Here is a 13,169-nt window from a genome sequence, read left to right as displayed (position 1 = left end):
TCAGACAGGCAGAGCTCACCCCAAATACTTGCACACCCCCGGCCTGCTTTCTGGAATAGAATATTCAGGTGTCTCTGCACAGGACTGGGGCCTCTCTGTTCCACTCCCCTCTCTGCCACCCCCTTGGCCCACTTCCCCACTTCCGGCTTATCACAGCTCCAGCTCACTCTGTGTCCCTTTGTCCATCTACCTCCCTTGGGACCAGGGGGGGACTGGTCTCTTTCTTGGGCTCAGGGCCTGGCACTGAGGGAGGCATGAATGAACGGGCTCCCTGGCACAAGAGCCCCCGTGGAAATCAGAGACTTCGGACTCTAGCTTCTGCCCTTAACTCCTAGTCCCCTGGGCCCTTCTCAGTGCCACTTACTCTCACCTGGCAGACGCCATAGTGCAGGAAGGAGAGAGGGAAAGAGGAGGATGGGGGAAGGAGGGATGATGGGAAGAGAGGATGGAAGGGGGCTGGAGGATCTAACACTAAGGGACACCTACTCCAGACTTGAAAATTTGATCCAGCCAGGAAATTTGGGGAACCCCAAGTATCCTAAGGTTTATGCAGATGGCCACAGCCCCAAAAGGCTGCCTGTCAGTACCTGGACACCCTGGAACCTTGGAAGATGGGGTGTGGGTCAGCCAATGGAAATGGCACCAGGGACTCTGCATTCTTCACAGTCCTTCATGATGTCCACATGCTTATCTGGAGCCAGTTATTTGGAGGGCATTGCCAGTGGCACCAGGGCCTCCTCTATGCCACACCATCAGGAAACTCACTTTAATTAACTGCCACCTGCTCTTTGTACAGGTGTCTCTGTAAGGAGCATGGAGATTCTGCATAGCCCTCAGCACCGTCAGCCTGGATATGCTAAGATACTTTTCTGGCTACCTTGATCTGTTGAATTAAATAATTAAGGATGAAGCTGGATGGTAGATGGATGGAGGTGGATGGTGATGGCTCTGCAACCCCCATCCAGCTGGTGGGTCCCAGGTTTAGGTGAACGGTGGAATCAGACTCATTCAGAGACAGGCATCAGGAAGTATCAGTTTTATTCATACCCTATCCACCACACGTGTGTTCAATCTCAACCATCTATGCATGCTATCCTTAGCTTGCCCTGCGTCTTAATTTGTCCGGCCATGTCTTTTCCTCATACCTCTCCATGCTGGCAAAAAGGGGCCTAATCCCCTTGGTCAAAGGCCTTATCTACCTTTCTACCTTTCCAAGACCCTTCTCATAAATGGCCGGGGTCTTGCAGGTAAGATCAGTTGCACAGGAAGGGGGGTGGGGCCACAGTGATCTTCCTAAAATAACCTTGCTCCTAAATGTAAAAAAGTGCAAGTTAAGGGAAGAGAGGAAAAGAAAGAGAGGGACTGGAGCATGTGTTCTGCATGTGGTAGCAGGTCTGGGTTTGAGCCCCAGTGTCACATGATACTCCCTGAAAGAGGGAGCAATGGACTAATTTTCCTAAGGTTCGTTAGGTTGGTTGAAGTCAGTGTGTGACTTAAAGCTACTGACTTGAAGCTATTCCTCCTAGGCTCCCCAGGAGAGGGTTTTTATTTTTTGGGTCACACCAGAGGCGCTCAGGGGTCTCTCCTGGCTCCGGGCTCAGAAAGAGCTCCTGGGGCCGGGAGACATAGCACAGCGGTGGGGCATTTGCCTTGTGTGCGGCTGACCTGGGAGGGACCCTGTTTGATTCCTGTCATCCCATGTGATCCTCCAGCCTGCCAGGGGTGATTTCTGAGGGCAGAGTCAGGAATAACACCTGAGCACTACTGGGTGTGACTCAGAAACCAATCAGTCAATAAATAAAGTGTTTAAAAATAAAAGAAATAGCTCCTGGCAGGCTTGGGGGGGCCATATGGGATGCCAGGATTTGATCCACTGTCCATCCATTAGCCAAGATACATCCCTCTGAGGGGGTGACAGGCAGAAAGGAAGCTCTCTTGAGTGGGGAGAAGTTGCTGGAAAAAAATCAGGCACATGTCAGTGGAAGAAGAGTCTGAGGTAGAAATAGGATGACTAGCATGACTCAACTTGGCCATCATGGTCTAGGGTTAGCCTGTCCACCCTGGTCCTCCACTGGGTTCCGGCCCTGCTCCATCTAAACTCGGCCAGTGTTTCTTCTTAATCCTCTTGGTGCATTCCTGGCCCACTGACTCCATTTTGGTTGACAAGGCCCTTTGTAGAGATTTTAAATGACTAGGAGGCATTGAGAGGGGGAACACCAGGGGAGTTGGTACAAGGCCTGACTTAGTGTGGTCATTCATTCTGCCCCAGGAGCTTGAGATAATACTAACATGTATTAGGGGATTGAGCCCCATTCAGTGGTGCTTGTGGAACTGGACCATAAAGAATGAAAAGAGGGGGCTGGGAAGGTGGCGCTAGAGATAAGGTGTCTGCCTTGCAAGCACTAGCTAGGAGGGACCGAGGTTCGATCCCCCAGCATCCCATTTGGTCCCCCCCAAGCCAGGAGTGATTTCTGAGCACATAGCCAGGAGTAACCCCTGACGTCAAACGGGTGTGGCCCAAAAACAAAAAAATACATAAAAAAATTAATGAAAAGAGGATTTTCGAGCCCTATTGCTGATTCAAGGAGTGGACTATATGCAAACCTCAGGAGGGCTCTTTGAAAGGGGTGGCAGGATAGGATCCCAGTTTGAGAGGGCAAACAGAGGCTGTCACTGGCATCCACATCTCAGTTCTGATGATTTGGTGGGGACATTGGTTCAGGGCTTGAAAGGTAAAGCATAGCAAAGTGTATTCATTAAAGTGTTCCTTTTGGGGCCGGGCAGTGGCGCAAGAGGTAAGGTGCCTGCCTTGCCTGCGCTAGCCTTGGATGGACCGCGGTTCGATCCCCCGGTGTCCCATATGGTCCCCCAAGTCAGGAGCAACTTCTGAGCGCATAGCCAGGAGTAACCCCTGAGCGTCAACGGGTGTGGCCCAAAAACCAAAAAAAAAAAAAAAGTGTTCCTTTTATGCTGGAGCGACCGTACAGTGGGGACAGCACTTACCTTGCATGTGGCTGACCCGGGGTTCAGTCCTCAGCATCCCATATGTTCTGAGCACTGCCAGAAGTGTACTCTGAGGTTGGAGCCAGGAGTAACCCCTGAGCTCTTACCAGGAGTGGTGCCCCAAATGAAAACTAAAAAAATTGTTCCTTTGAAGTCTTATTTGGAGGGGAGGATTTGGGGAACTATTCCCATGCTCAGGGTTGTTCCTGATAATGCAGAGACTGAACCCACTGCCTGTGTGCTGAGCCTGCTCTCAGCTGTGGGGTTTCTCCCATCCTCTCCTGCATCAAGTCCACACAGAGTCTGCTCTACCCAGGACCTGGTAGCGCCGAGTATGGTGACTGGGTGCTGAGCCTGCTGATACCTCTTGGCTGGGACAGCTGGAAGAGCAGGGATCAGGGGTAGGCATGGTGCATGGCCTCTGGCGTCTGGTTCCCCTCACTCATGTCATCCACAATGCAGCTGTCAGCATTCTCTGCCTCATCAAACCTGAGTAATGTCTGGCCAGGCGTTCGCTTCACCAAGGGGCAGTTTCAGACACGCGTCCTTAGGTTGTTACATCATGGAGTCAACAGCACACCCAGATCTAGAGGGTGGTCCTGCTGCCCATCTGGAATGAGAGTGGGGACTATGTCCCCTTCACTCCTCTCCCTTTTCCCCCCTTCCTTTCCCTTTTCTTACTTTTCCCCTTCCTTCTCCTTCCCCTCTCTCTCTCTCTTCCCATTCTTATTAGCTTTTGGTGGGTCCTTCTTCCCTATCTCCCTTCCTCCCTTCTCTCCTTTTCTCCCTTCTTCCCCCTTTTTCTTATCCAGGGCTACTCAAGCCCTAATCCAGGTTCTGTGATCAGGAGTGACCCCTAGTGGTGCTCAGGTCAGGCGATCTTGTAGCGCTGAGGTCCGCTGCACTCAAGGCAATTAAACACCTTACGACGTCATCCTGTGTCATCTCTTTACCCACCGTGTTTCACACATCCATCCTCAGCAGCACTTGAGGTTATGTCCATTTGGTGCTAGTGGCTCAGTGTGCTAACATTTGCTAAGGTCTCTGTAATGTGTGACCATCTGCTACAGCCAGGGACCTGGGGTGCAAACATCTGTTGAAGTTTCTGTTTTATGTGTATTTGAGTTTACTTCCAGCAGTGGAATTGTGGTTGACATGGCCATTCTCCCTGCTGCTGATTCCTGGGCATCACACTTGCGTTCTGGAAACTTTGGAGCCTAATTTCTACCCAAGCTTTGTGTCCCCAGCAAATGTGATGGTTGACATCTCTTCCAGGTGGCCCCACAAAAGGGAATTCCTTCCTCTTATTTTAGGGCATATTCACCTCTTTATCTTTCTCCCAGAGATAGCCCACTCTGAGGGGTTCATCTGGTGGGCATCTTGTCTGTTGTGATTTTCTGTTGTATCAGCTTGGAAATGTGTTTCAGAAACAAACGAGTCCAGGCTCCAGCAATTCTCCTCAACACACACCCAAAAGAAATGACCATACGGGTTTGCGCATGACACTCATACCAGAGAGTTTGAGCAGCATTAGTCATGGGGTCCCAGAGTGAAAGAATGTTCATTGGACAGTCATCAGCTGGCATGTGCAGAAATGCAATGGTGTGTCATACCATCAAATCAATCTCAAGAAGCAAAGAGAAAGTAATCACAGTCCCAGGGGACACTTGCTTTGCATGGAGCAAATTTGAATTTGATCCTCATCATCCCATAAGGTCCCCTGAGCCCACCAGCAATGATCCCTGAGCAAAGAGTCAGGAGTAACCTCTGAGCACCACCGAATGTAGTTCTGAACAAAACAAAGTTGGGCATTGTTCCAGCTGGAAGGGCGGGTGGGGGTATCTTGGAAAGTCCAGCTAGGTGTGGAAGCCCAGTCCACAGGGATAGCACATTTGTGATACATTATGTGATTCTGTTGGATCCAAGCTTGTAAAAGGGACCATATCCTCAGAGACTTGAAGACAGCCAGGGCTGGGGGTTGGGGAAAGATGGGTAGAAATGATAAGAATGTTCTGGAGGGGCCAGAGAGAGCATGGAGTTAAGGCTTTTGCCTTGCATGCAGAAGGTCGGTGGTTCAAATCCTGGCATCCATATGGTGTCCCCCCCCCCAGCCTGCCAGGAGCAATTTCTGAGCCAGGAGTAACCACTGAGCACTGCTGGGTGTGACCCAAAAAAAAGAGAGAGAGAGAGAGAGAGAGAGAGAGGAGAGGAGAGAGGAGAGATGTGAGAGAGAGAGAGAGAGAGAGAGAAGTTCTGGAATCAGCTTGCAAGGACAACTGCATAGCCTTCTGAATATGCTAGAAACTGCCCAGTTACACAATTTGAAAGATTTAGATGTCCCCCTCTGCTAGGTGCCTGTGTCATCCATCATATAGATTTTACCATTGCCCATAGCTGGGTAATATTCTGCAAGGACATAGATGTTTATCACTCTTTCCTCAGTGGCCACTCCAGTTATTTCCAAAATCCTGATATAATGTCGTACTCCTAGAATGTGTATAAGTACTAGCTAGTGTCTCTAATAATGAATGAATGAATGAACAAACGAATAAATAGTCTGTTGGGCAAAGAAGATAATTTTACAGTACTATTAGTAAATTCTTGGTTTTGTTTGTGCTTTAATTTGGGGCTCACACACCAATGATGCTCAGTGTTTTCTCTAGCTCTGTGCTTAGGGATTATTCCTGGTAGTGCTCTGGGAACCATATGGGATAACGAGGATTAAACATGGGTCAGTCTCATGCAAGACAAGATCCCTACCTGCTACACTATCCATTGAACCCCGTGATATTTTTGAGGGGGCCACACCCAGCAACACTCAGGGGTCACTCTGGTTCTACACCTCAGAAATTGCTCCTGGCAGGCTGGGGGACCATATGGGATGCCAGGATTGGAACCACCATCTTTCCTGAATTGGTTGCATACAAGGCAAATGCCCTACCACTATGCTATTGCTCCAACCCCAGTTCCATGATTCTTTTCTTGGTTTTGTTTCGTTTTTTGGGCCACACCCATTTGACGCTTGGGGGGACCATATGGGGGGATCGAACTGCAGTCTTTCCTAGGTTAGCGCTTGCAAGGCAGACGCCTTACCTCAAGTGCCACGGTTCCAACCCCCAGCTCCGTAAGTTTTAACTGTTTGTTTTGTTTTGTTTTGTTTTTGGGCCACACCCCGCGATGCTCAGGGGTTACTCCTGGCTGTCTGCTCAGAAATAGCTCCTGGCAGGCACGGGGGACCATATGGGACACCGGGATTCGAACCAACCACCTTTGGTCCTGGATCGGCTGCTTGCAAGGCAAACGCCGCTGTGCTATCTCTCCGGGCCCAAGTTTTAACTTTTTGTAAGTTGGACCACTCCACTCTGCTCTCAATAAGTGCTATTAGCTCTATGGTTTAGAAATACATAAACCAGGGGTCAGAGAGAGAGCACAGCGGTAGCGCATTTGCCTTTCATGCAGCCAATCCAGTACGGACAGTGGTTCAAATCCCGGCATCCCATATGGTCCCCTTGTGCCTGCCGGGAATGATTTCAGGGTACAGAGCCAGGAGTAACCCCTGAGCACTGCCAGGTGTGTCCAAAAAAATAAAAATAAAAAAGGAAGACATAATCCTCCATATCACCCACCACCAGGCCCTGGACCCCATGGTGTGGTCTCACAGGGAACTCTATGTCACATGGATTTTTGGGATGTGACAGAGCCTGCTGTGGTTTGGAGCTGCCAGAGTGCTGGGAATGGAGAACATACAAGGGTACTCTAGGACCAGAGAGAGGACAAGCAGCAGCTGTCTGCTCTGAGCATAGCAAGACTACAGCCTGGATCTGGGGTGCTGTGAGTGGAGGAATGGCATGAGATCCCCCATGGCTGGAACTTCCTGCCAGGCCCACATGGCCCAGATGCCGCCAGCCTACGGGATAGATTTCTACGCACCCACAGTTCACATTTCCCGAGGAGGTGGGAGTGCTGGGCTCAACAAAGTAGGGTTTGTTCTGTTGTGGGGGGAGTAGTGGTAGGTAGTGAAAGGGCCTGATTGATTCTTCACTTGATTTTTTTCATTGTGCTGAACTTCACATGAAATTTTACCATCTTAACTGCTAAGTGCTCGGGGAACATTCACACTTTCCTCACTACTGCCTCCAGAAACTTCTCTTCATCGGAGGCTGAAACTTTCATTGTTAAAAAAAAGCAACGAATTCTTACCTCCACCCAGGCCCTGGCTCTCACTGTCCTCTCTCTGGCTCTGAAATGTGATCTCATTGTGGCCACCGCCTAGAAAGTCAGCCCTTGACCCTTTGTGTTTAGCCAACTCTGACCTCAGTGCAACGGCTTCATGCTCATCCTCGGTGCGTCACCCTTTCATTATGGAACATTCTTGTGTGACTGCAGACACTGGTATTGTCACTACCTTTTGACTATTGTGAATGGATTTGTGTTTTTTGGGGGGGGAGGATAAGGAGACCTTGCCAGACCTGGCAATGACCAATGCTCTGGAGATATGTGGTATTGGGGACTAAACCAAACCCTAGTCAGCCTCATGAAAGCAGATATCCTCTCAACATACTAGTGTAGTGTCTGGTTGTGTGTGTGTGGGGGGGGGTCATACTCTACGATGCTCAGAGGTCACTCCTAGTTCTGTGCTCAGAAATTGCACCTGGCAGGCTCAGGGGTCCATATGGGATGCCAGGAATTGAACCCAGGTCCATCCCGCTCAGCTCAGCCTCGTGCAAGGCTGATGCCCTACCGCTGTGTTATAGCAGACCCTGATTTGACTTTTAAAGCAAAGTGTTTCTCCAAGTCAGTGATGAAGGGAATCTGAGCCAAAGCAATAGGATGAATTGGAAGAGAGAGCCAAGAAAGCCATGAGACAGCACTGGACAGCTCACAAGTCTAGGGAAAGGGTTGGTTGTCATGGCTGGGAGGGGGCAGGGTGAGAGGGCAAAGAGGGGTCTCAGCAGGCTGACTCGGTGCTTAGGACTAGCAGCCAGACCCAGGGACCCTACAGGGGCTGAGTTTCTCCCAGTTAGAGAGCTGGAGGACTGCCTAAGGTCGATTGTGTGTGTGTGTGTGTGTGTGTGTGTGTGTGTGAGAGAGAGAGAGAGAGAGAGAGAGAGAGAGAGAGAGAGAGAGAGAGAGAGACAGAGACAGAGAGAGACAGAGAGACAGAGAGACAGAGACAGAGAGAGGGAGGGACATCAAGGAGGGAGAGACTGGAAGGAGAGTTGAAGGAGTGAAGTGGGCAGGAATGGGATGGCAGAGACCCCGGGAGTGGAGCAGAGAAGGAAGCTTCGGAACTACCAGTCATCCACATATCCGGGGTACAGGTGGCCCGGACATACTCCTCCTACTATTCTTCCTAGGCTGTTATGGGGGATCTGAGGAAAATGAAGGCAGGTGCACAGGGACCTCCCAAACTTTCAAACATATGCTGGGGTGGGAGAAGAGTAAGCCGCTGCGCTGATTAGGAGCTCACATAACCGGATGCACCTAGAAGGATGTCCTCCTGGGGTTTGAATTCCAGGCTGTGGCCCTGCAGAGGTGGGGGGGTTGTGGAGGGGATTTCCAGCTAAGCGAGGTCCCCAGCAGTGTCACCCTGGGGAAATGGGACCACATCTCCTGTCCCCTTGACAGTCTCTCACTTCTTGTTCTGCGTTATGACACGGGCCGGGATGGCTTTATCGACCTCATGGAGCTGAAGCTGATGATGGAGAAGTTAGGGGCTCCCCAGACCCACTTGGGGCTGAAGAATATGATCCAGGAGGTGGATGAGGACTTTGATGGCAAAACTCAGCTTCCCGTGAGGTACCCGGCCCCCATAGTACTCCCCTCATCTGGCCCATGTAGGAACTTGTGGCTTCACCTGCAACCCAGCCCCAAGTGCTGCTCAGACTTGTATCCTAAAGCTATCCTTTTATTTTATTTTGTTTTGGGGACACACCCGGTGATTGCGCAGGGGTTACTCCTGGCTCTGGCTCAGAAATTGCTCCTGGCTTGGGGGACCATATGGGACGTCGGGGGATCAAACCACAGTGGTCTGTCCTGGGTCAGCCGCATGCAAGGCAAGTGCCCTACCACTGCACTATCGCTCAGCCCCTTAAAGCTCTCCTTTAGGGAGAGTCTGAGGTTGCACCCAGTAGTTTCCCAGAGCCTCTCCTGGTGTTTGCTTCGGGACCCAATGTGACACAGGGATCAAAGCAGTCTCGATTGTGTCCATGGAACCCCTGCACTATCTTTCTGCACTTAACCTTTACCCAGTGCCGAGAAGCCACTGCATAAACAGCCTGGTCCCTAAAACTTTTGCCGCTTTTAACAATAAATTTTGGGACTGAAGAGATAGCATGGAGGTAAGGTATTTGCCTTGCATGCAGAAGGATGGTGGTTCGAATCCTGAAATCCCATATGTTCCCCGAGCCTGCCAGGAACGATTTCTGAGCGTAGAACCAGAAGTAACTCCTGAGTGCTGCTGGGTGTGACCCCCAAAACAAACAAACAAAAACAAAAAAAATAATAATAAATTTCAGGAGGACCCAGATGTGGCTCAATAGCAGGACACATGTCTTGCCCTGGATTTGATCCCTGGCACCACCAGAGAGGCAACTGTCCTTTATAGAACTCCTGAGGTGGCATAGAGAAAGAAAACTAAAGAGACAGCATAGTGGTATGGCACTTGCCTTGCATATGGCTGACCTGAGTTCTCCCTGCCATCACCCATTTAGTTCCCGAGCACCTCCAGGCATGATTCCTGAGTGCAGAGCCAGGAGTGACCCCTGAGCATCTTTGGGTATGCCTCTGCAAAAGAAACCCAACAAATTTGTTTCCTAGAAAAAGCACTTTGAGGAGCTGAGTGATAGCACCAGCAGGTAGGGCATTCGTCTTGCATGCAGCTGACCCAGGATCCACCTGGGTTCAATCCTCAGCATCCCATATAGTCCCCCACGCCTGTCAGGAATGATTTCTGAGCATAGAGTCTTGAGTAATCCCTGAGTGCCACTGTGTGCAGCCCCAAAACAAAACAAAACAAAACAACAAAGAAAAAGCAGTTTGGATAGGGGCCCGTGCCTTGGAAAGCATCTCGGTTCAAAAAAAAAAAAAGCAAGTTTGGGAGGCCAAGAAAGATAGCGCAGCTAAAGGAGGTAGGATGTTTGCCTTGTATGCTGCTGACCCAGGTTCCTTCCCCACATGCTATATGTGCCTCCATATGTGCCTCAAGCACTGCCAGGAGTAATTCCGGAGTGGAGAACCAGGAGTTATCCAGTTATCCCTTAACATTGCTTGGTATTTCTCAAAAACCAAAAAGAAAAAGCAGTTTTAGCCTTGAGAAGTGTCTTAAAGGGCTAGTGTACAAGCTTTGCATGCAGGAGCCCTGGGTTCAGTCCTTCATACCACCTGGTTTCCTGAGTTCTGCTGGGAGATGTTCCCTCTCCCAAACAAAAACAGATCAGCACTGGCCTTAAGTCAAGCCCCAGTGGAGGGATGACCTGGTAAGGCCCCCCTAAGCCCAACCTGCCACTGCCCCCTGTGCTTCTCTTCTCTGCTGCTCCTGGCACAACCATTACCACCACCACCACCACCACCACCACCCCCCACACACACACTCATTGACACTGGCTCTTGCTAGTTTTGGGGTGTGGCAGGGTTGGTCAGTTGGATCATACTCAAGGCCACTTCAGGTGCTGTGCTCAGGAGTGACCCCTGGTGGTGCTGAGGAATCAAAGCAGGGTTAGCTGTGTGCAAGGCTAAGGGCAACTGTCCTTGCTCGCAGTTTCCACCCAAGCATTGGCCACTGGGAAGAGAACTGCAGTGACAAAGCTGAACCCTCTGGAACTAGAAGTCTAGAAGGTGAAAAAACTGGAGCAAATTCAAGTTCATCTCCAACTCCAGGTGTGTCCGTGGTGGCCGAGGCAAACTTGGGTCCAAGCTCTAAACACAGGCCTGTCTTGCAGATCAGAATATAATTTTGTGTTTTTGTTTTGGGGTCACACCCAACAGTGCTCAGGTGTTACTCCTGGCTCTGTGCTCAGGAATCACTCCTAGTGGTCTCAGGGTACCATAATGGAATGCCCGGGTTCAACCCAGGTCTGCTGATTGCAAAGTAAACGCCCTCTCACTAAGGGCTGAGTGTTATTGGAAATGGCTCCTGAATCCTGACACTGCCTGGGAAAAACCCAGACTTCTCCCCACCAAAAAAGGTTACATAGAGTGGATTATGCATGTCATGATCTTGCCCTTCATTTCTCTGAGAACCAGTCCATGCCCTTCATTTCTCTTACTCAGGAGCTGCCAAAAGCAAGTTCCAGATGCTCCGTAGTGTCTGTGTCTCTGCTGGCTCCTCCTGGGCTCTGGAATCTCCCTCTGTGCAGTTAGGAGCACCCCCAGCATGGTCTCAGCCACAGCCATGTCAGGACCACTGAATACCACCACTCCTGAGCACAGAGCCAGGAATAACCCCTTGAGCACTGCTGGGTGTGGCCCACAAACAAGCAAACAGTGGTGAGGTGAGTGGAAGGGCTGGAACACAAACTTTGCATGAGGGAGTCCCAGGCTTGAGCACCAACTTCCAGGTGCACCCCTAAGTGAGGCTTGAAATAGAAACTAATTATGGGATGAAGCCTCATCCCCCACCCATTCTTCCTAGGTAACTTGACCTTACCTGCAAGACCCCGCCCATTTCCTGGGAGGGGTCTTAGAAAGGGTAGATAAGGTTTTGTTTTGTTTTGTTTTGTTTTTTGGTTTTTGGGCCACACCCATAACGCTCAGGGGTTACTCCTGGCTATGCGCTCAGAAGTCGCTCCTGGCTTGGGGGACCATATGGGACGCCGGGGGATCGAACCGCGGTCCATCCAAGGCTAGCGCAGGCAAGGCAGGCACCTTACCTCTAGCGCCACCGCCCTGCCCCCTAGATAAGGTTTTGACCGGAGGGGATGAGGGCCCTTTTTGGTCTTTTGCCAGCATGGAGGGCAAAGGGAAGATGGCTGACAGGAGTTAAGATGCAGGGCTAGCTAAGAATGGCTGAATGCTTAAAAGGTTATGATATAGGCCACACATGTGGTGGACAGGGCATGAATAAAGCTGTTACTTCCTGATGCCTGTCTCTGGATGAGTCTAATTCCGTTCACCTAAACCTGGGGCCCACCAGCTGAATGGGGATTGCGGAGCCAAGTGGCCTGGGATGGCAGAGAAAAATCCCTCCATCCATCCTTCTCCATCCAGCTCCATCGTTAATTATTTGATTCAACATCTGGCGCCCAGCAACCATCATTAATTATTTAATGCAACAATGGGACACGGTGTTTTATGATCAGAGAAGAAATACAGGGGATTGAAGCAATAGTAAAGCGCTTGCCTTTTCTCTTCTCTAAAGCCACACCTGGCAATGCTCAGGACTCAGGGATCTTTTGTGATGCCTGGGGTTGAATCTGGTTTGACTGTGTTCAAGGCAAGCAAGTGCCCTGTAGTATTAAATAAATAACGATGGGGCTGGATGGCGATGGATGGAGGTGGATTTCTCTGTTTGCCATCCCAGGCCACGTGGCTCAGCAACCCCATGAGTTCCAGGCCCAGGTGAAACGTGAAATCACTCACTCACAGGCAGGCTTCAGGAAGAATTATCTTTATTTATGCCCTAGCCACCACATGTGTGTGGCCTATCTCATAACCTTTCAAGCATACAGCCATTCTAGGCTTGCCCTGCGTCTTATCCTCTTTCAGCCATCTCCCTCAGAGAGCCCAGCAGGGCCAAAAGGCAAAAGCCCCTAATCCCCCGGCTTCCAGGTTTATCTACCTATTCCAAGACCCCTCCCAGGAATGGGCCGGGTCTTGCAGGTAAAGTCACACCTATTATCCGGTTCCCAAGACCCCTCCCAGAAATGGGTGGGTCTCAGATAAGTACCCTACATTTCCTCCTTTTTTGAAATATAAAAAGAGCCTTTTGTAATTTTGACTCCACCTTTAGCCAAAGGTGGGTTAATATTTTTATGCAGCAACGTAATAAAGTGAAAATTAATATACCAGCCCTTTTCAAAAACATATTTTTGCAAAATATACTTTACACCTGTAACCTAAAATTCTATTAATGCTTTTTTACCAAGCATTATTTCGGAACTTTTATGTTTCTATACTCTTAAACTATATTGGGGGAACTTTATTGTTCCTATACCTTTTCTATACAC

At 50.0% G+C, this 13,169-nt stretch overlaps 1 protein-coding gene across 1 annotated transcript in view; it reads left to right on the top strand.

The window, feature by feature from the left end:
• EFHD1 (EF-hand domain family member D1) overlaps nucleotides 1–13,169 on the top strand; it is a 56,552-nt gene that overhangs the window by 21,687 nt on the left and 21,696 nt on the right. Inside the window, exons 2-3 of the mRNA XM_049769337.1 lie at nucleotides 8,654–8,797; nucleotides 10,131–10,133. Coding sequence (XP_049625294.1) covers nucleotides 8,654–8,797; nucleotides 10,131–10,133 — 147 coding nt within the window. The remainder of the gene's footprint in view (nucleotides 1–8,653; nucleotides 8,798–10,130; nucleotides 10,134–13,169) is intronic.

The sequence above is a fragment of the Suncus etruscus genome, chromosome 2 (assembly GCF_024139225.1).
Source record: "Suncus etruscus isolate mSunEtr1 chromosome 2, mSunEtr1.pri.cur, whole genome shotgun sequence".
NCBI classification, from domain to species: domain Eukaryota; kingdom Metazoa; phylum Chordata; class Mammalia; order Eulipotyphla; family Soricidae; genus Suncus; species Suncus etruscus.
The sequence above is the reverse complement of the archived record's forward strand: the minus strand, read 5'-3'. Positions and strand labels throughout refer to the sequence as shown.